Genomic DNA, 19,504 nt, shown 5'->3' on the forward strand with positions numbered 1-19,504 from the left:
CAGGTTACAAGTTTGAGGCTTTCTCCGTTATCTATATGCTCCTACATTAAAGCTTAGCATTACTGAGGACAAAAGAAGAAAAGAGCAAAAAAAAAAAAAAAAGCAAAAATAAAAAATAAAAAACAAAAACTCCGGAAAAAAAAAATATCAAGAGAGAAGACAGAGAAAGAAGGCTAAGTGACATGTAACTCAAAAAAAGTGATCTGAAAATGTTATAAACGATTCACTCCAATGTTACAATTACAGCATCACATCGTTCTAATTAAACAACAACAAAAATCAGCACATTGTTTTTCTCATTGATTTTTTTTTTTTAAAAGCAGCAAATGCTACATTTTCTTTTTCTGACTGGCATAAACCCAGGAGCAAAGGCCCTGATGGAAAACATGGAACAGTAAAAGTTACATCACCATTAAAAAAAAAAAGCAGGAAAAAAAAACAAAACATAATTCAGAGTTGTATTGTTAGGATCTGAACCAGACCTCAAAAAGAGCATCCCTGTCTTCTCTCCTCTTCCATAAGCAGAGAAAATTAGAACTTCTCTGCAAACAGTTTGTCCATGACAGCCTCTTTCCCTGATTCACTAGTACTGTTACAACTTAAGTAAAGATTATTCTATTTTCCATGTCATTCATCATTTCAAAAGAATTATTATTAAGGCTCCAAAAAACAAAACAAAAAAAAAAACAATAAGCACATATTTTCTGAATTGACCTTTTAAAGTTGTCACAACAGTAATATGCCAAGAAATACATAATTCAAAAAATATAGTTTTACATCAAAATTTGTCATAGGTCATTCAATCTCTCATTGTCCAGTTCTATTGCCAAAACATCTTCAGCCTGGCCACACAACTTACACCCATAACACTGCAACACTGCCCCCCTCTGGACAACAAGGCTAGAACTCATGTGTCTTGATTGTACAAAATATGAACTGGCCAGGTGTAATTACAGGTGCTGCAGAACCCTGATTCACTGTTAAATAAAAGGGGGGGGGACCAGTCTGACTAAAAGACAGAAATCAAACAGAAAGAAAAACAAAACAAAACAAACTGCTGAAGCTACTTGATATATGAACCAGCTTTGTCCCTGCACAAGAAAAGTACCTGGAGCAGAAAGCACAAGTTCTCAATGCTGGCCGAAGTCACCAGAATTAAATAGAAAAAAAAGGATTTATTTTTCATTTTTCTTTTATGTCACTTAAATTTCAAAGTGTCAGTCCTAGTATAACCTTTGACTGAGCCAAGTGTACAGTCTTCTACTGTTTACTTCGATTTTGGCGTTCCTGAGAGAGAGGAGAGAGAGAAAGAGGAAGGTGAAGGAGGGTTACACAACATTAAACACAGTCAGTGCACAAGCTGTTGAGGCACTGGTCCTCCTAGTACTGTTAAATGAGTACAACTCAGCAACGAACAAATCCATCAAAGTCGCTGAGAGCTGGATTATAAGGCATGGGTGACACTAACATCACCATGACCTGCTGTGTTGCTACAGCATTTGCGGTGCTGTGGTTACTAGTACCCATTTCCCATTAGTGTTCTGCACCATTACATTCACTAAAAGTCTTGGTCTACATGTGTTGAGTGCCATATCTGTCCCTGGATTTCACTGAGACCAAAACCATTGGAGGAGATTGAGTAGGTATGACTAAATTACATCACACACAATCGGACAAAAACATGGCTGCTTCTACAACGAGACAACCGATGTCAACCTGCCACGGGAGTCCCTTAGTTTAGCCTATAGCAGGATTTCTTCCCTGCATCAATGTGTAGAAACAATTTTTTGTTTTTTTGCGCTAAAGTGTACATGTGAACCACTCTCTATAGCTTGTCACTGCTTTCCTGGTGATGCACTGTAGGCAAGTATTTCTATGCTGTCATTTCCCAGAGTACTGACTCCTCCCAGGTCCTCGGTCCTAGCTCCTATGCTGAAGAAACAGGCTACGTGAAAGAGGGTGGATTTTCAGGGTTCCAACCTGGCTTGAAATAGACTAGGTAACCCACAAAACACTAATGGAAAAGGGGTACAAGATGACAATTATTATTACCCCCATTATCTCTCTCGGCCATCAGTGGGGTGGTTACTGTACCTGGTCCAATCGAGACCGATTCTGGATGGGCGCGGGTTCAAAGTTCTATCAAATGAGACAAAGAAGCAAAGAGGGTCAAAAGGACAGATCACAGGGTTAAATAAATACAAACGCACAAGTAGTAAGACAACACTCTTGTTAATGACACTATGTTAAATGCAATTAGGTTGACTGACTAATGAACAAGGACTAGAACAGACATTGTACAGAGGTTAGCAAAAAGGAATCATGTGGTATTACATTATATGCATTTACATGCATTTTGGTTTGTGTGTACCATAAAAAAACATGTTATCTGTGCAGTTACATGAGGCATAATGAACCCCAAAATGGGTAGATCTATCAACCAATCATAATGAAGTCTTTCGACTGGCTGACGCCAGCACATGGACCGGCAGACATTTTAATGGCCATTTTGCAATGATATAGTCTCATCATTTTATTAATTCAGCTGGGTTGTGGGACAGGATGTTTATTACAGAAGTAAAAACTGAAAAAGTCTTTCTACACTAATCTTCAGGACAAAACCAGACAAAACTTCAAAAATAAAAAATTGTGGTCATATCTGACTACTTAACACAGATGTATCTTCAAAAAAAAAAAAAAACATAAGGCTGAGTTTACAAAGGTGTCTCCTGACAGCTGTGTCTGTGCAAACTGCAGTTGTGACTACAGTTAGCTGGTGGTGCCTGATCACACATGGGAATAGAGGAAAGAAAGAATCCTCAGCCTGGTCCCATATCATCAATCAGAGGCGGATAAGAGGTGCAACAGACCCAAATCTGAGACTGAGCAACACTTAAAGAAAAGTCTGATGAGCATCTCAGCTCCACATTTTCCACAGAAATGTCAGTAAAATCCCTTGATGTTCAAAGGGACATAAAAGGTCTTGCAAGCCTTTCCACTTGCCCCCCCCCCCCAAAGATTTTAGGGTTTTTTTGCGCTTGCCAGGATTGAAAGTTTATCCTTACATTGTGGAAACAAATTCAAGAATTAATGAAACTGCAACTGAGAGATGAAAAAACCAAATCAGTTAAAATAGAAATATCAACCACTGTCTAATTATCTATAAAACATGATGTTCCATTTGAACATTAAATAAACATCTATTTAGCAACCAGACATATTCTCTGTAGGCATATTCCCAGGACAACGCAAACAAAGAGAGGTCCTTACAAGGATCTTGAAGAGTACAAGACAGCTGAAAACAAAACTTACAAAAACAAGACAAATCATTTACATGAACTTTACAACAACTACAAGTTGGATATGTAAATAGGCTTTTGTTAACATTAATCTGGGATACGACTAACAGATATTATAAACACTGCTGCATTTGTAATCCTTTTTCCCATAAAGCCAACTTGGAAACAAGTGAATCATTTGTACTGTTCAATCTGGGAAAATACTGTCATTGTTGAATTTGAAATGTTTATTTGTTCACACTTTGTGCTGCCTTTATGAAAATGGACACTGACAAATTAACCATATATGCAGTAAAAAAAGTTTTACTGGTATCACCTGAAACGAGGGAAGAACAAATTAAAATTCTGGCAAGCACAGGTTTTCACTTTTGGTATTTTTAAGCAAAAAAAGGTTGTTTCCCCCAAGTTACACTGGAGGTACATGACTTGGCACTCTCTGAACTGTGATTCACCTCCAAATAAAATAAAGAGAATAAAACATTAAAAACCAGGCACCATTGCTGCATGGACATTAACTACTGGTTTACATAAATGGACAAGAACAGGCCATTCAGCTGAACCACACCCATCATTCTGCCTGTACTCTACAGTATGGTGCACTCTGTCAGGCTCTTTGGTTTTATGGTAATCGACTCCTTGAGTTTGTAACTCTCCCAGTAAAAAATACTTCCAGTGTCAGTTTGAAATTTACTTTTAACTAATTCCAGCCTATGCCCTCTCGTTCTGCTGAGAGAGCTCACTTTGCAAAAGATTCTGTAGTTCATGTTATTAATCCTTAAAAAAAAACTGAAACTTAATTCAAATCCCTCAAGCCTCCAACTTGAGCTCCCAGCTCTTCATGGGAAATAAGGTTACAGTGGAAGCATTATGTGTGTGTGTGTATGTGTGAAAGTCCATGCGGGTATGCATGTCTGTGCATGTGCGTGCTAACCTTGCGAACCACCTCCTCTTCTTCCTGCCGCTTCTCATAGTGGGAGAAATCGTCGAAAATAGAGGTGGTGTGCTTATACCCAGCGATGATCTTCAGCACCTGCCTGGCCTTGTCCAGGGGCACCTCCTGCGTGTCCCTCGAGTTGGTGACCGGCTTGTTCTCGTTGTTCTCCAGGCGGATGTGCCGGAGCTGGCTGTTGGGCACGTCCTTGACGAAGAGCCAGTTGACGTCGAACTTGCCCTTCCACTTGTCCTGCGACCAGACGCCGGCACTGGTGCCGTAGTCCACGGGCGAGCGCATCTCGGCCACCCCGCAGAAGTGGCCGCTGCCGTTGACGCTGAACAGCAGGTAGACGGGGCCCTTGCCGCTCATGGCGCGGAAGGCAGCGTCCAGCCGCTTGTTGCCGTGCTCCGTGCTGCACCAGATGTTGTACTTTATGGAGCGGTGGATGTCGTCCTCCGAGTAGCTCTTGATGATGAACACGCGGCCGTTCTTCAGGTTCCAGTCGAAGTCCTTTGGGTTGTAGCTGTGGGCCGCCCTCAGCTTCTCCAGCACTGGGTGCGACTCCCCGCCGGGCCCCACCCCGCCGGAGCCCGGAGCCCCGCCCCCGCTGGAAGAGTTGCTACTGTCGGTGCTGCCGCCCTGGCCGTAGCCCAGGTTGCGGTTGCGGGGCGCCACCCAGCGAGTCTGCGGGGGCAGGCCCTGGGCGTGGTTCTGGTAGGGCTGGAGAGGCGGGGGCTGGTGGGGGGGTTGCAGGGGCAGCTGCTGCATCTGCTGCTGCGCCAGCGACTGCGGGGACTGCAGGGGCAGCGGCTGCTGCTGGGGGAGAGGGAGGGGCGGGTGCAGGGGTGGCGGCGCTTTGCTCACGGGCCCCTTGTTGTCCCAGGTGCCAATGTCCATGTTGTGTTTGATGGGCGGCGGGAGGGCGCCGGCGGGCATGGGCATGCCCGGCTTCACCTTGGCCTTGAGCTGCGGCTTGGCGGGCTTGCTGGCGATGGCCGCCCAGGAGGTGGGCTTGGGCGGCGGCATCCCCAGGGCGGCGCTCCCGTTGCCCGCCACCGCCCCGCCGATCATGGAGCCCACGGCCTTGACGCCGGAGCCCGTCAGGTCGCCCCCGATCTTCAGCCCCACCATGCCCTGTTCGATGCTGTTCATGCCGGGGGCCTTGTTTAAAGTGTCGCTGTGAAAGCCCGTCTGCCCGTCCACCAGGGTGCCCCCCAGCGAGCTGGGCGGGTAGCTGTAGCTGCTGCCGTAGGCCGAGCTCTGAGTCTGCTGGCCCTGGGAGCCGCTGGTGCCCCAGGCAGAGAAGGCTGGGTTCTCGGGGAAAAAGTTAAACCTGTGGGGGTAGATGTTGCTCCCCAACCCCCCCGGCTGTCCGAAAACTGTGTCGTGCATAAAGTGGTGGTCTCCATTGCTCAAGGGTGCATAGGGGGTCAGATAAGGGATAGGGGGGTCCCCGCCAGTTGACCAAGGGGCTTCACTGAGTGGGTATGGGAACCCAATGGAGGGGGCGTAGTAGCTGGACATGTAAGGGTCCGTCATGGATTGATAGCTGTTGTTCTGTAAGATAAATAACAGGTTCATGGTTATGATCTCACTGAAATGCAACTAAATCAGCTTAAATTCAAACCCCTCCCAGCAGACTAGGGAGTCTCAAGTTTTCCTGGGCAAAAAAATAATTATTTGCTTAGCAGATTCCTGATATGAAGTTTAAACAAATCAACACATAAGAACCAAAGATGTGCTGTTAAGAACTGCGACCAATTTGGTGGATCTCATTAGGACTGCCTTTTTGCCGTCTTGTGGTGAAACAAGGATACGGCAACTGCCTTGGGGGAGGCTCTCAAATATTGAGTGAACATAGTCGCAACATCACCAAACAAAGAAAGATAACAACAACAATAGTTAATTATTCAATTAACAGCAGGGGTTGGAGTGAAATCCACCACACACGCTGGACTTCCAGGAGTTTAGTTTGACATCCCTGATTTCAACAGTGTGTCGTTTAGGGGCAACAGGTGAATGGCTGCATGTATTGATGAAGCCCTGTGAACCCCAAAATGGGTGGCTCTAACATGTGATGCCCATCACTCACTGGCTTGAGCCAATCAAATGTCTTTCCACAGATTCCCAACAGCAAAACCCTACAACTGGTTTAAATTTATATGCTACTAATGACACATGACAGATCATGAAGCCTTGCTCTCTAATCATTAGTCGTTAGACAGAGACAGCCTCGCACGCCATACCTCCACAAGGGGGTGTTGTCACACCTCTAGCCCGGCCGTTCTAGATCAGAGGTCATCACAAAGTGCTTATCCCTTGTGCTGCTACAGGGGGAACCAACTCCAGGTGTCCAAAACCAACTGACATGCAGCTAGCATGTAGCTAGCAGGAGAAGGACCTGCCTTTCAATCCTCTAGTTGCAATGTCCACTAAATCCTTTAGCTGAATGTTTTTCTTCAGGACAAATTCAGATTGTGTTCTGATCATCATGAAAGGCAGCTAAAAGATGGCCGCCTGCAACATTAGGTTACTGCATCATCAGCATGGCTTCATGGCAGCCTGCAAACCCAGGCAGAACTGGAAATAAGATTAAGCCCAGAAAAACACTAAATGGCTTTTTGTCACCATTACATGCTCCAGGGTAAACATACCATTACACGTTACACTGCAAAAATCCATTAAACACTCCACAGCTTATACCACAGTAAATACTACATTTCCACTTCCCCTGTTAACAAACACACTGCTAAATGTCTACTCTTGCTTAAATCCCTCAATCAATAGGGAAACAGGTGTAATGTGGAGGCTGGAATTCTGCGTCCGTCTGAAATGGAGTCTCACTCAGATCATCAGCAGGCAGAGTCTTGCTTGAGAATGAGCTTATGATCATCGCCACCAGCTCTTGCTCATTATTCTTTACAGCACAACAGCAGGGAGCCGATATCTTCACATCAGGGGAAGCCTGATCAACTGCCCTGTGTCATAACAGGACGAAGACACTGCTATATTTTTTGCACTGCTGACATCCCCCACGCCTGTTCCAGGGGGAATTCATGCTACTGCAATTCAATAAATAAGACAACTAAATAAAAAATAATAAAAATAATTTTTAAAAAAGCTTCATTTATGATCATGGTGCATGCCAAGTGTTTTCACAACAGTAACAGGAGTGGCTATTATTGGGGTAAACAGATCAGACTCACAGGCGGTTGCATTACAAAAACACCATTTACTTCCCCCACCTCAGAAACAATGATGAATCAAGTGCTGCCTGGCACACCTCATCAGCATACCCAGATATGCTTTTTTCATCATACTCAGTCATATTTTTTCATAACCCACAAAGGCTCAAGACACTTCTCTAGCTGCCCACCATAAAAAGCTGACCAACACTAACACACACAGCCCTGTTCACACCACTAAACAGTATGCTGCTTATGATCTTCTTGCACATGTGCATTTTATATCCTGTCAATGAGAACTTCTTTCTTCCTGTCAATTCGGGGTACCTTCTTTCTTCCTGTCAATTCAAGACAGCCAATAAGAGCATTTAAACTTGGATTTAAAAACAAAATCTTTCAATTGCTCTGTGTAAACATAAAATGTGGCAATGTAATGGTATACCTTCAAATCTGTATCAGTCTCCAGTTTCTAAATCTATGGAACACTTCAATTTTTATTCAGTGATTTTTGCTGTGGCACTTTGAGTATCAGGGCATTAAACAGTCATGTGTAGTGTAAAATTCAGGCACTGAGACGAGCCTGCATCTTTATGCAATTCCATGAAGCTTGCACCTGATGGGAAGTGGGGTTTATGGCTTGATGAAATGTCCAGGGTTAGAATTAGCCAGGTCACTGCAATTACTCAATGCCTTAATTAACTAATTAAGGGTTCAGAGTCTGGATCTTTCCAGAAAAGAATCAAAATGAGTCAAGAAGTTCTACTAAACAGGAACAACCATGTGAAGCATGGAACAAAAGCACTGAGGTCTGGGTGAGAAGGCTGTAGGCAGCAATGTGGAATAAACAGCCAAAGCACTGGAGGCTTATGCCACTCATGGCAGGGAGGGGGCTGCCATACTGCTCAACCCTTCAGCTAGACACAGCACCTGAACAGGTTCAAATGAATCACAGGCATCACAAAGGTTAAAGTGCTCGCCCTGTAATGGTCCCCCTATGGAGCTGATCTATCTAATGGCTGAACAGCACAGGTATTTTATACAGGTTCACAGCAGCGGGACGGAAGTGTGGTGTAGTGGTAAGGAGCAGGGATCGTAATCAAAAGGTTGATATTTTGATTCCCTGCTGGGGTGCTGCTGTTGTGCCCCTGGGCAAGGCACTTAACCCATAATTGCCTCAGTAAATATCCAGCTGTATGAATGGATAAAATTGTAATCTACTGTAAGTTAGTCATTCTGGATAAAGGTGTCTGCTAAATGACAATATTGTAATGTAATGTAAGGTACAGGGCCAGATTACATCACACCTAAAACTAAGCAGGAGGTAACAACACCCAAACGAACGATAACCCAAAATACATTTTACAGGTTGCTCTATTACCCAGCAAAAACACACTGTGAGCATACAGGACGCTTATCTGGTGGCCTTACATTCTGTCACATTGTTCACTTGAGTTAAGTAGGAGTTTACAGCCAGACTGATAAACATGCATACATGTACCTGTGTTTTCAGTATGTTTACAGTCTGAGTCTCTTTACCTGTTAATACATCCAATACTGAATAATGTATTGCTCTTACAGCTACACCAATACAATAATGATAACAATAATGGATTACATTTCTATATAATTTAGACGGGCCATCCTTCTAATGTGGAGCTTAAAAGAGAAAACATGCTTAGGAAACTCCGGAGAAGGTCGCACATGTTTATTTCAAACCCTGAACTAAAGCAATGATTTCCACATCTTGTCAACAGTTTTTGCATCTGTAAAACATTCCCTTTGTAACTGAACATATAAAAAAATTATTCAATATCACCCTGTGTCAACAACCTTGCCCCAAACCCCATTACTGACGTCCCCTTATCAGCTTTTCCACAATCCTCACCTGGTTAGACTGGCCGGTGAGGTAGGGTTCGAAATCGTTGTCATGGACAGTTTCCTTCTGATGAAGTGAACCATTTTGTACTGAAAGAAGAGATTATGTGACAGTGGAATTATTGACCAATTTACACACCTCCAGATAAACAGACACACACACACACACTCACACACACACATACACAGAGAAAAAGGAGGTGATTACATTTTATATAGAATGCAACAGGGAGGAAAAAACCAATACCATGATGACGACTGATCTGGATACCAATCACACATCTGACAGGTGACCCTGACTGAATGATTGATCCAGTTCTTGATGAATGCCAACATCTCCATGCAGTCAAACAAACCTATCAAACTATCCGACAGTCGATGCGACAGTCCCACCCAACCAAACAGGACCAGGACTTATATTGAATCCTCAGCGACTTTTCATGCAGGTCCAGATCCAGAGCAGAAGTGGTGTGGACAGAGTGAGGCAATTTACACACCCCCCTTTCTAAAACTATGCACTCTGTGAATAGAGGTCCAATCAGGTATTAACAGAATGCATACTCTTTACCAAATTTTATGAACATAGCAAACACAGACGAGAACTGACCCTCAAAGAATAACATGCCTAAACACTGAATACACAAATCTACGTGCTTTTATTCTTCTCTCCCCCTTATTATCTCTGTGCAAATAGGAAGTCCGCCAGGGGTTGCTAAATGACCATAGACCCTACTCTAGACCATCATGTATGCAAAAATCCTACACCAGGTAAAGATTTGTTCATTGTTGAGCCAAATGATTATAAGAACAGTAATGAAGAATCTCAAAGTGCTTTACAATGAAGGCAGAGTGACTCACCTCAACCACAGCCAAGTGTAGCACCCACTTGGTGGTGATACATGGAAGCCATTCCACACAGAAGACTCACCTCACATCAGCTGAGGCAAAGGGGGGGGGGAGATCTTTCTTATTATTCGCAAAGTAAGGGTTTCTTAAACGGCCAGACTGAAGGATTCTGACGGGGAATTTGGCCAGGACACCTTTGGAGGTACCTCTGACTCCTCACAATAAGTGGCACAGGACCTTCAATGACCACAGTGCATCAGGACATTGGTTTAATGTCTCATGTACATGAAAACCTCTCCTGTAGCAGAGTCTACATTACTGCACTGGGGCAGGGGTCTTCTGCTTTGCCAAGGAAAGACTGCCCCCTACTGGCTGACCAACACCACTGGGGTGTTTTCAGGCACGGCTCCAACAGGTCCAGAAGTACAGATTTTAGTAACATATACTGTCTGGTTCTGACCAGCCTGATCCTGTTACCATGGCAATCATGTGACAAAGCACCCTAAAATGGTACTGCAGATGAAACAGTGTACACCTCAGTTTGCTTATTCACTGTCATCAATTCAGAGCAGGTATAACCCAGATTCACTGAACATTATGTTATCTGGATGGGCTCAAATCTGGCACAGATGATTAAAGGGTATCTGCATATTACAAAAAACAGAGGATCTGCGCGAGTGAGTTTGCTCAACACTGATGCCTATGAGCATGTATATCTTCAACTCTCACAGACGACAGAAAGATATATGAAGGTGCAAAGATGTCTAGGTTACACCTGAGTGAATCAGCTCTGGTGTAACCAGGAAGCAAAATCAGCTGTGCTGTAACCAGGAAGTGTAATCAGCTCTGCCATAACCAGGAAGCGAAATCGCCTCTGCCGTAACCATGGTTATCAAAGCAGGCCTCAGGCAGACTCTGATGCACACGCACATTTTGGTGCGTAAACTGGAACAAATGTTACACTATTTAGTTACATGGATCACAAGTAAGTGGATACATTAGTGCCTGTCTGAACTCTATTTTAGTAACCCTGACAATAACCAGGAAATGATTCAGATTTACTGTCAGAGTGAGTCACCTAGATCATGTGTCCACCCAACTGCTCTGAGACAGCCCCTATGTATCTGACACACATAGTTGTACGCACATAAACACAAGCAAATATATCAACGCTTGCACAATTACGAACACCTGAATGGACCAAAGCACACCTACCCATATACGAACACATGCAGGCATGAACAATTACATGTACACATACACACACACACACACAGACACACACCTTTCTCTCCCTCTAACAATATTCTTGGGCTTACTTTTCAATGCAGGCAAGGAGCTTCACTGCCACTCAAAAATATTTTATCTGTCCTGCATCACTTAAAACAAACGTCACTTATCCCTCAACAAATTAGGACTGATTTAGAGAGCATGACATTCAAAACTACAGAGATGCTGCAATTTGTACCTACTTTACATGCGCACGGGCGTCTGCCGACAACCAGTTGCTTCAAATCATTTATTGCATGCGGCGACTACATTGGTGAAAAACCGTTATACCTACTGCGGTAACATTTTACGGTTGAGCAGGGAGGTGTCTACCAAAAAAAGTGAAAACGATGGATTATATTAAAGGTTTAAGAAAATGTCTCCATTTGTATCCATTATTGTGCATATGAGTTTTTTTTTTTTTTTTTTTTTTTAATCGCAGAAAGGGGTTATATTGCATCCACTAAGATAAAATGCCACCCTTTCCCATAGCATGGAAAATTCAACCCAAACTGCAACCCAGAGTTCTCAGATAGAAAGCTAGTCTAGCTAACTTAGTACGCCGGGTTCTGTGAGTGTAAAATGAATCTCAATGGAGTGCGGAGTTAATTACGACAGTGGGACGGCATCTTACCTCAGATGGCACTGCACCGAGTGAAAAATAATTTTGCATAACTTTTACCGATATCTTGAAAATAATTTTAAAACAAGCCATAACTCGGTTCCATAAGCAAAATGTTTTATCACTCGCTGGATCCTGATTCCAGGCATGTAATGTTAATGTCGTCTAATTACGTCATGCTAACCAGTCTAAACAGCTAATATTACGTATACACAGAATCAAGTTAAGGTTAGACCTTACAACTGCACAGGAAGTAGAAAGCTATCAGGTGACCAGATTGCAATACAACTATGTAGCAAGCCAGCTAGCCACACGAAATCTTTTCAGGAGTCGTGTGAGCAAGAATCCAGGCCTTGTTGACAATGTTTAGCATGCTAGCAAGATAGCTAGCCTCTAAGATTGCACCGTGAGGTGGAGCTAGACATCATCCGGCGATTCTAGTTTCCCGGTACTTGCCATTTCCCAACATTTCACGATGATGTTCCGTGGGAGAAAAAAAACACATGTGTCAGACCCCCCAGCGCGCTCACACACACACACACACACACACACACAGCAATCCCAACTAGCTAGCTCAATAGCCAGGTAGGTACAGTCTTGGCTGACCAGCCGGTGAGATAGCCAATAGTTCGTTCTGTTTTTCTTACCTTTAGAGTCTTGTCCTTTTGATCTCTTCATTTCCATTTTAACGGAAAACATGCAAGAGAGAAACACATATAACTATTACCCCACATAACACTACTCCACTCCTGAAGGAAAAAAACCACACAGGATGGAGAGCTACGGGCCCCCGCTGGATGCTGATAGGGCAGCTCGATACCAAGTTTATTAAGCTTATCCTGGTGTTACTAGCTATTTTGCCAGCTGATTAAAAAAAATGTCAGGGAAGGACAACGAACATCCAAATGAACACACAGCTATCCATCTAGCTATGCTTCAACGTTAGCTAGCCAAATCCAAAAAGAGATGGATAATTAGCGAGCTAGCCAACCACATTCTATGTGCCTGGATAGCTTCTGACTGAGACCTAAATTAAAAACATTTCACGCAAACAAGCGTAGTGGTGATTGGGCAACCAGCCGGTGATTGTGGCGTTTCAGTGAAACACGTTCTTCGTGTCACGTTCGTTTGAATTTTTTGTTAGCTGGCTGACAAGCTTTCCTCTATTCTGGTAGCTAGCGATGAAGCTAGATAGCTAGCTAAAGGACAAGGATTGGAAGTGAATTCCCTTTTCCTTGCTGCAAAGGCCTTCGTAACATAAGCAAATATCCCGGCATATCCCGTCCTGCCTACCTGAGGGTCAATGCTTGTGGCAGACATAATTCATTAAGCAAGCTCCGGGATTCGAGTGGAGCCTTGAGTCAGTGCTTTTCCAAGCCCCGTGTTTCCTTCTCTTTAGTACAGTAGCTGGCCAGCTATGTTTTTTTCCACCGCACGTATAGCTACCAACACAAGTCCCGCTGCTTTAATGCTGTTAATTCCGTTCACTTTGATTCACTTAGTCCACCTCGAAGGCAGCACAGATGGTCTTTTAAATGTCCACAGTTCAAAACTATACAGGATTTCGTTCCACGGTGGATTCTTTTCGCCGTTTTTTTCACTCCAACAAACCTCCTGTTATTGTGAAGCCCAGTCCACTTCCCCCCAATGGCAGCTTCATCCGGGGTCTGAACGGAGGGGATTGACGTCACCGACACCGGTTTCTTTTAGGTGGTGGCCAGGCTGAGCGGATGATATGAATGGTGTGAAGCTGGTGGTTGCTAGGACGGTAATATAAGAAGCCTACAGTTATCAAAATTTGCTTCGTTTCATTTGGTATGATCAAGGATAACTAACAGCTATACGCAAGGTAGTTAAAATGTGTAGCTCTGTATTCTGAAAATTTTTACAAACCTTATTTTTGTTTCATGGTCAAAACTGTATTTTAACATGAGCAGTAATGAAGTTCATTGTGTAATATAAAACAATACCTCGTTGCATTATATTTACATTATATTTGATACCATCAGTTAATGTTGTTCCAGTTACCAATCATTTTTGTCCAACGGAAACACACAATTTATAGAGGTTTTATAAATTGTGTGTTTCCGTAGATGCTTATCAGAAAATACTGGACCAAATTAGTTAAATAACATCTCTTTTCAGGCGACATATATATATTTTTTATGATCTAATATTCCAATTCAATCTTATCGAAAACTCGCCTTAAGAATGGACACTAGTTGGCTGTATCGGTATCTGTATCGATGTCTGAATTGCTGTATAGGTTTAATAAAACTATTATTTAAGACTTCCAGTAAACGCATATAAACACAATCCAATTTTTGTTTATTGCTTACAACGTTTCCCCACTGCCATCAGGGCAAAATAATGCCATAAATAGAAACTGATATTGTGTATGTGCTAATTATCAGGGCTTGACCGCACGCGGCCTCGTTCTGCCACACAGCTGACTGTTCTGGAACGCTATTCTGCGTGCATTGCGCAAGCCGCCGCCGTTGCCCCATCCACCACCGCCACAGCCTCACAGTCCGCTATGGAACGCAGACGGGATGAGTGGCACTGGATCAGAAAGCAACGAAAACATCCCGGATCCGCAGCCCAGCATGCCGGATGACAGGAGCTCACCGATGTCCATCCTGGTGGAGCCCAGAATGTGGAATGAAGAGGACAGGCAGAAGACTTTCCAAGAATGGCCCAGAGACGCCCCGGTTACTGGCGTCAGTTTAGCCAAAGCGGGATTTTACTATGTGGGGCCCGGAGATAAAGTGCAATGTTTCTGTTGTGGAGGGATATTGAGGGACTGGGTTCATGGCGACTGTCCCTCCAACGAGCACCGCAGGCACTTTCCAACATGTGGCTTCGTGCGGGGCACAAGCGTGGGTAACGTCCCACGGCCCCTCACACCAAAGGCCACTGATTCAGTTGATGGGCAGCTTTTGAGTCAACTTCAGAGAGCAGCAGTGGACGACGAGGCTTTGGCTGGACAGGCTGTTTACCCGGAGATGGAGAGGGAGGAGACGCGGCTGAGCAGTTTCTACAATTGGCCGACTGATGCCGCCGTTCGGCCCGAGGTCCTGGCACAGGCGGGCTTCTGCTACACTGGTGCGCATATTCAGCTATAAGTATGGACATTTAAACAAACATGCAGATAAAGTAACATATACTAGCCGTACATATGTTATATGTTAACAGCCTCGAAGGTTGAGACATGGCACGAAGTTAAAACGTTTTTACTTGTGTTGTTCCAGGAATTTCTTGGAACATTTTGCTTTGCGCGTTGCTATTCCATCACTGCTTTGCGTATTGTAAGACACAAAAAATCATTGTTACGGACAGTATACAACAAATTGTACATCGTTACCTGCATGAAAAAAAAGAGCATGAAAAATCGTCTTGTGGTAGGTATAGGTAAAAGACTTCTTTGTAACTGCGCTCGAAACAATTGAAGTGCTGCGTCATGACGCTGAGCGTGGAAACCCCTGGACAGAGGCAGAATTTCCATCGCTGTTCTGTTTGTCAGGGAGGTTGAACCGTTCGAGCAGGGCACATTCAGGCTTTACATGTTTATGTGTCTGTAACACGTAATATTTCATACATATTTTGTGAATACAATCTCTGACTTTAAGACTAACGATTTGGATAAAAACACACATAAACAAATAAAAACAAAGAGCTCAAAGATAGGTGTTTCCAAAAAAAAAGTGATAAATTCCACCTGCCAAATTCAGAGAAGCTTTAATATTTAAAATGCTTACTCAACCCAACATGGTTATGGTAATATGTCATTGTAATGTTGTTTGGCAATGTTCGGTAATGTTAAAAAAAAATTCTCATTCAACATGTCAAAAACAACTTGTCATGCCCCTGTCAAACAGAACCCATTGCCTCTGAGTAATGTTACATGATGGTAAGGATGGATACTCTAACTTCTGAACATTACAGCACTGGCTGTGGGAGTCTGGAAGAGTGCAGGGTTAGAGAGGTAGCATAAAAATGTATGTGCATGTCTGTGTGTGTGTTTACAGGAAAGAGAGAGGCAACATAGTGTAAGAAAGTGTGTGTTTGTGTGCGCTGCATGGTGACAGACATGGCTCTCCTAGGTCAAGGTGACAACGTGAAATGCTTCTACTGTGATGGGGGCCTGCGGAACTGGGAGCCTGGAGATGATCCATGGCTGGAGCATGCCAAGTGGTTCCCACGGTAACAACCTATCGCAGCAGATACAAGAAGGAGAGGGGTTTCATCCATAATATGTAAATAACAGTAGCGTTAAATTCACATCTTAGTTTTCATTCCTACTAATAAGAACAACTTGATGATGTTGAAATGGATATGCCAATTTCTATTTTTAGCAAAGAAAGAAGAAAAAACTAAAGTAGGAGTTTCTATGATAGAAGAGTTTTTTATTTTGAATTTAGTTCTGACATGGACTGAATTCATAAAACACCATTCAATACCTGATTTTTCATTCCAGATTATAAGAACATTTCTTCAAGTTGAAAGTCAAATTACATCTTGAGTGTGCTAAAGTGAACATATTAACTTATATTAAATTCAGATTTGGTGTTAGGTCTTACAATAGAAAAGTTGGTGAATTTAAGAAGATGCTGATGCTGTATGCATAAAGCCCCATGTTATGAATAATCATCAGTATTTTTCTGTCTCCTTCAGGTGTGAGTTTTTACTTAAGACAAAAGGCTATGAATACGTCGCTAGAGTCCAGGAGTCTCAGCGCAGTGCTGGTGAAAGTGTGGTAAGGGGCTTGTTTGTTTCAGTGTGTCGCAGTGCATTGTAATGTGTTTGTCTTTCTCGAATGTTGTAGCTTGGTGCAGCATGTTTTATTGTCTTTGTAGTATGTTGTAATGTGTTGTAGCATGTATTAGTGTCTTTGTAGTATGTTGTAGCATGTTGTGGGGCACTTTAGCACTTGTGTGTATAAATGGTCTTAAAAGCAGCTGGGGTTGTTTTATGAGAGAATAAAAGAGTAGAGGGTGATTTTGATTGAAGCCTAGATTCAATCAACATTATTACTTAAATTTCATTCGCGATTAAATTAGTGTTTAACCTTTTTTTCAACTTGATGACTGCAACAATAACACAATTAAGACAGAAGAAGTATTTGCACTGAAAAAAAGTTACACTCTCGTTTATTTTTTAGTAAAAGCTGAATTTTAATCCAGTGCTGAACAAACTAAGCACATGTGCGTGTGGGTGTGTATTTGATGCATTCAGTTCTTGTACATGTTAAAGCTGAGTGCTGTTTGGTGCATGGCGGTTGAGAGTCTCACTCGCTCAACCCCACACTCATGAAGGTTCCATGGATGCATTGTGTCTGACATCACGGGCACAGCAAATAAAATCAATGTGCTGCTCCTTGCTCCCTCCATACTGTTCTGAGCGTGCATGCAGGTGGTTAACACATAACCACTAGGGGGCAAGACACTTCTTGTTATGAACACACCAGAGTTTTAATATTGTTAGCTTAGAGGAGCATTTGGCTATTCTATCGTTGTCGTCATCGTAGAAGGAGAAAGAAATGTAACGTTTGTAGAGGGTAGACCACTGTGCAGACTTTTGCAAGTCACCCTGGATAAGTGTCTGCTAAACGGTTAAATGCAATGTCAGTGTTTAATGAGAACAGGTCAAGGTGCCCTTTAATGGAATCAATGTCTTTTCTCTCCAGAGAGGATCACAGGCTACTTCTAACAGGGACACTGACTCCAGGCACGGTGAGTAAGGCCCCAGATCAGTGAATAAAAATAATTCTAAAATATACCAGTAAAGATAACAAATGAAACTGCAAAGCAGATAATGTCCCAGCAAAGAAAGATCGCTGATGAAATAAGATGCTGTAGCAATTCTTTTGAAACACTATATGCCATTTTGATGTGTCATTATTGGAGACATGTAAGATGTAGCATTTATTTACGCTCTGGCATCTCTCCTGTTACTGCAATGAGTCTTTCAGCAGTTAGCATGTAAGGAGTTAAAAATCTAACCAGACTTTTCTGTGGGAATAGGAAAAACACTGAGAGAAGGGGGAACTCCAGAGGCCTTGTTTAGCTCACATTCTTGTTCTTCCTGTCCTAGCATTTGCTGTGAAATTAGTGATTGGATGCACAAAGCAGTTGCACCAAATAAATGTTGAACATTTTGAAAGCTGTTATGAATGTGTGCGTGCATGTGGCATTTTGTTATATGTTTATATGTATGCTGTGTATAAACGTAAGTATGGCATGATGTTACATGTATATTTTGGTGTGTGTTTTTGTGTGTTAGAAGCGTCAGGGGGGCAGTCTGCGCAGGAGCAGCTGATGCAGCTGCAGCAGGAACGCACCTGTAAGGTGTGCATGGACAAGCCCGTGTCCCTGGTCTTCATCCCCTGCGGTCACCTGGTGGTCTGCGCAGACTGCGCTCCCAGCCTGTCCCACTGCCCCATCTGCCGCGCAGCCATCCGCGGCAGCGTCCGTGCATTCATGTCCTGAGAGTTCCTCTCCAAGAGCGCTTCACACACGAGCCTTCTGAGGGTGTGTGCATGTGTGTGTGTGTGTGTGTGTGTGTGTATGTGTGTGTGCACTACACTCACTAAACTAACTATCTGAGTATACGTGTCTGCTGCACTAACAACTAACCTTCTGAGGGTGTGTGTGTGTGTGCGTGTGTGTATGGGAGAGCCCCACTCACAACTAATCCTGTGTGTGTGTGTATGTGTGTATGTGCTACACTTACAACTAGCTGAGGGTGTGTGTGTGCTGCACTAACAACTAACTCTCTGAAGGTGTGTTTATGTATATGAGTACCCCACTCACAACTAATACTCTGTGTGTGTGTGTACTTACTTATGACTTATTTATTTTCTTGGCAGTTATCCCTATCCATGGTGACTTGCATTTTTACAGTGAGTACTATGCTTAAAAGTGTAATGGCATTGCCACACCAGGGACTCATCTTGCAACCTTTAGACACTATATACACGCACATATACACACAAAATGATTGCTAATGCTCGATTTTATTTAAGGCTGCAATAGCAGTGCCCCAGTTAGCAACTGAACCTGCAACCTGCTAGTTAAAAGTGAATGAGTTATTTTCTTCTCTTTCAGAGACCCACAGCTGAATCTGCCCTGATGTCATATGCTGGCCTAGCTACCACACATTGTGGTCTTAACATTGTTGCATATGCAGTAGTGTTGACAAGGCAACAGAAACATTGTGATGGTGTTGTGTGATGGCTGGGAGGTGGTGCTGAGCTGAGACATTGTAGTGAGTGTTTGCGTTTACTTGCAGTGTGGCTGGTGAGATCTACGATGCACAAACACGAGGAAATGAGTTTACAGCCAATGAACCCTCCTCTCTCCCTACTCACACCAGAGATAATACAGACTACTGTAATGACACAATAACAATTAAAATTGACTTTTGCAGTAATCAAACTGGTATGTTCTTTTTTTAGATTAAATGTTCACAGTAT

The 19,504-nt window shown here is 43.2% G+C and overlaps 2 protein-coding genes across 2 annotated transcripts; one reads left to right on the forward strand and one right to left on the reverse strand.

Annotated features, from left to right (window-relative positions):
- Positions 1-354: 354 nt before the first annotated feature.
- LOC118779929 (YTH domain-containing family protein 1-like) lies at positions 355-13,678 on the reverse strand. The gene is made up of 6 exons (XM_036532266.1): positions 13,324-13,678; positions 12,678-12,702; positions 9,304-9,383; positions 4,231-5,790; positions 2,095-2,139; positions 355-1,287 (listed from the first exon to the last, which is right to left on the reverse strand). The coding sequence occupies exons 1-6, from the start codon at positions 13,348-13,350 to the stop codon at positions 1,261-1,263; spliced, it is 1,764 nt and encodes a 587-aa protein (XP_036388159.1). The 5' UTR covers positions 13,351-13,678; the 3' UTR covers positions 355-1,260.
- Positions 13,679-14,582: 904 nt separating this feature from the next.
- Positions 14,583-18,518, forward strand: LOC118779015 (baculoviral IAP repeat-containing protein 7-A-like). Its single transcript, XM_036530837.1, has 4 exons — positions 14,583-15,135; positions 16,134-16,233; positions 16,705-16,781; positions 18,313-18,518. The coding sequence occupies exons 1-4, from the start codon at positions 14,583-14,585 to the stop codon at positions 18,516-18,518; spliced, it is 936 nt and encodes a 311-aa protein (XP_036386730.1).
- Positions 18,519-19,504: the final 986 nt, after the last annotated feature.

This window comes from Megalops cyprinoides, chromosome 6, assembly GCF_013368585.1.
Source record: "Megalops cyprinoides isolate fMegCyp1 chromosome 6, fMegCyp1.pri, whole genome shotgun sequence".
Lineage (NCBI taxonomy): Eukaryota > Metazoa > Chordata > Actinopteri > Elopiformes > Megalopidae > Megalops > Megalops cyprinoides.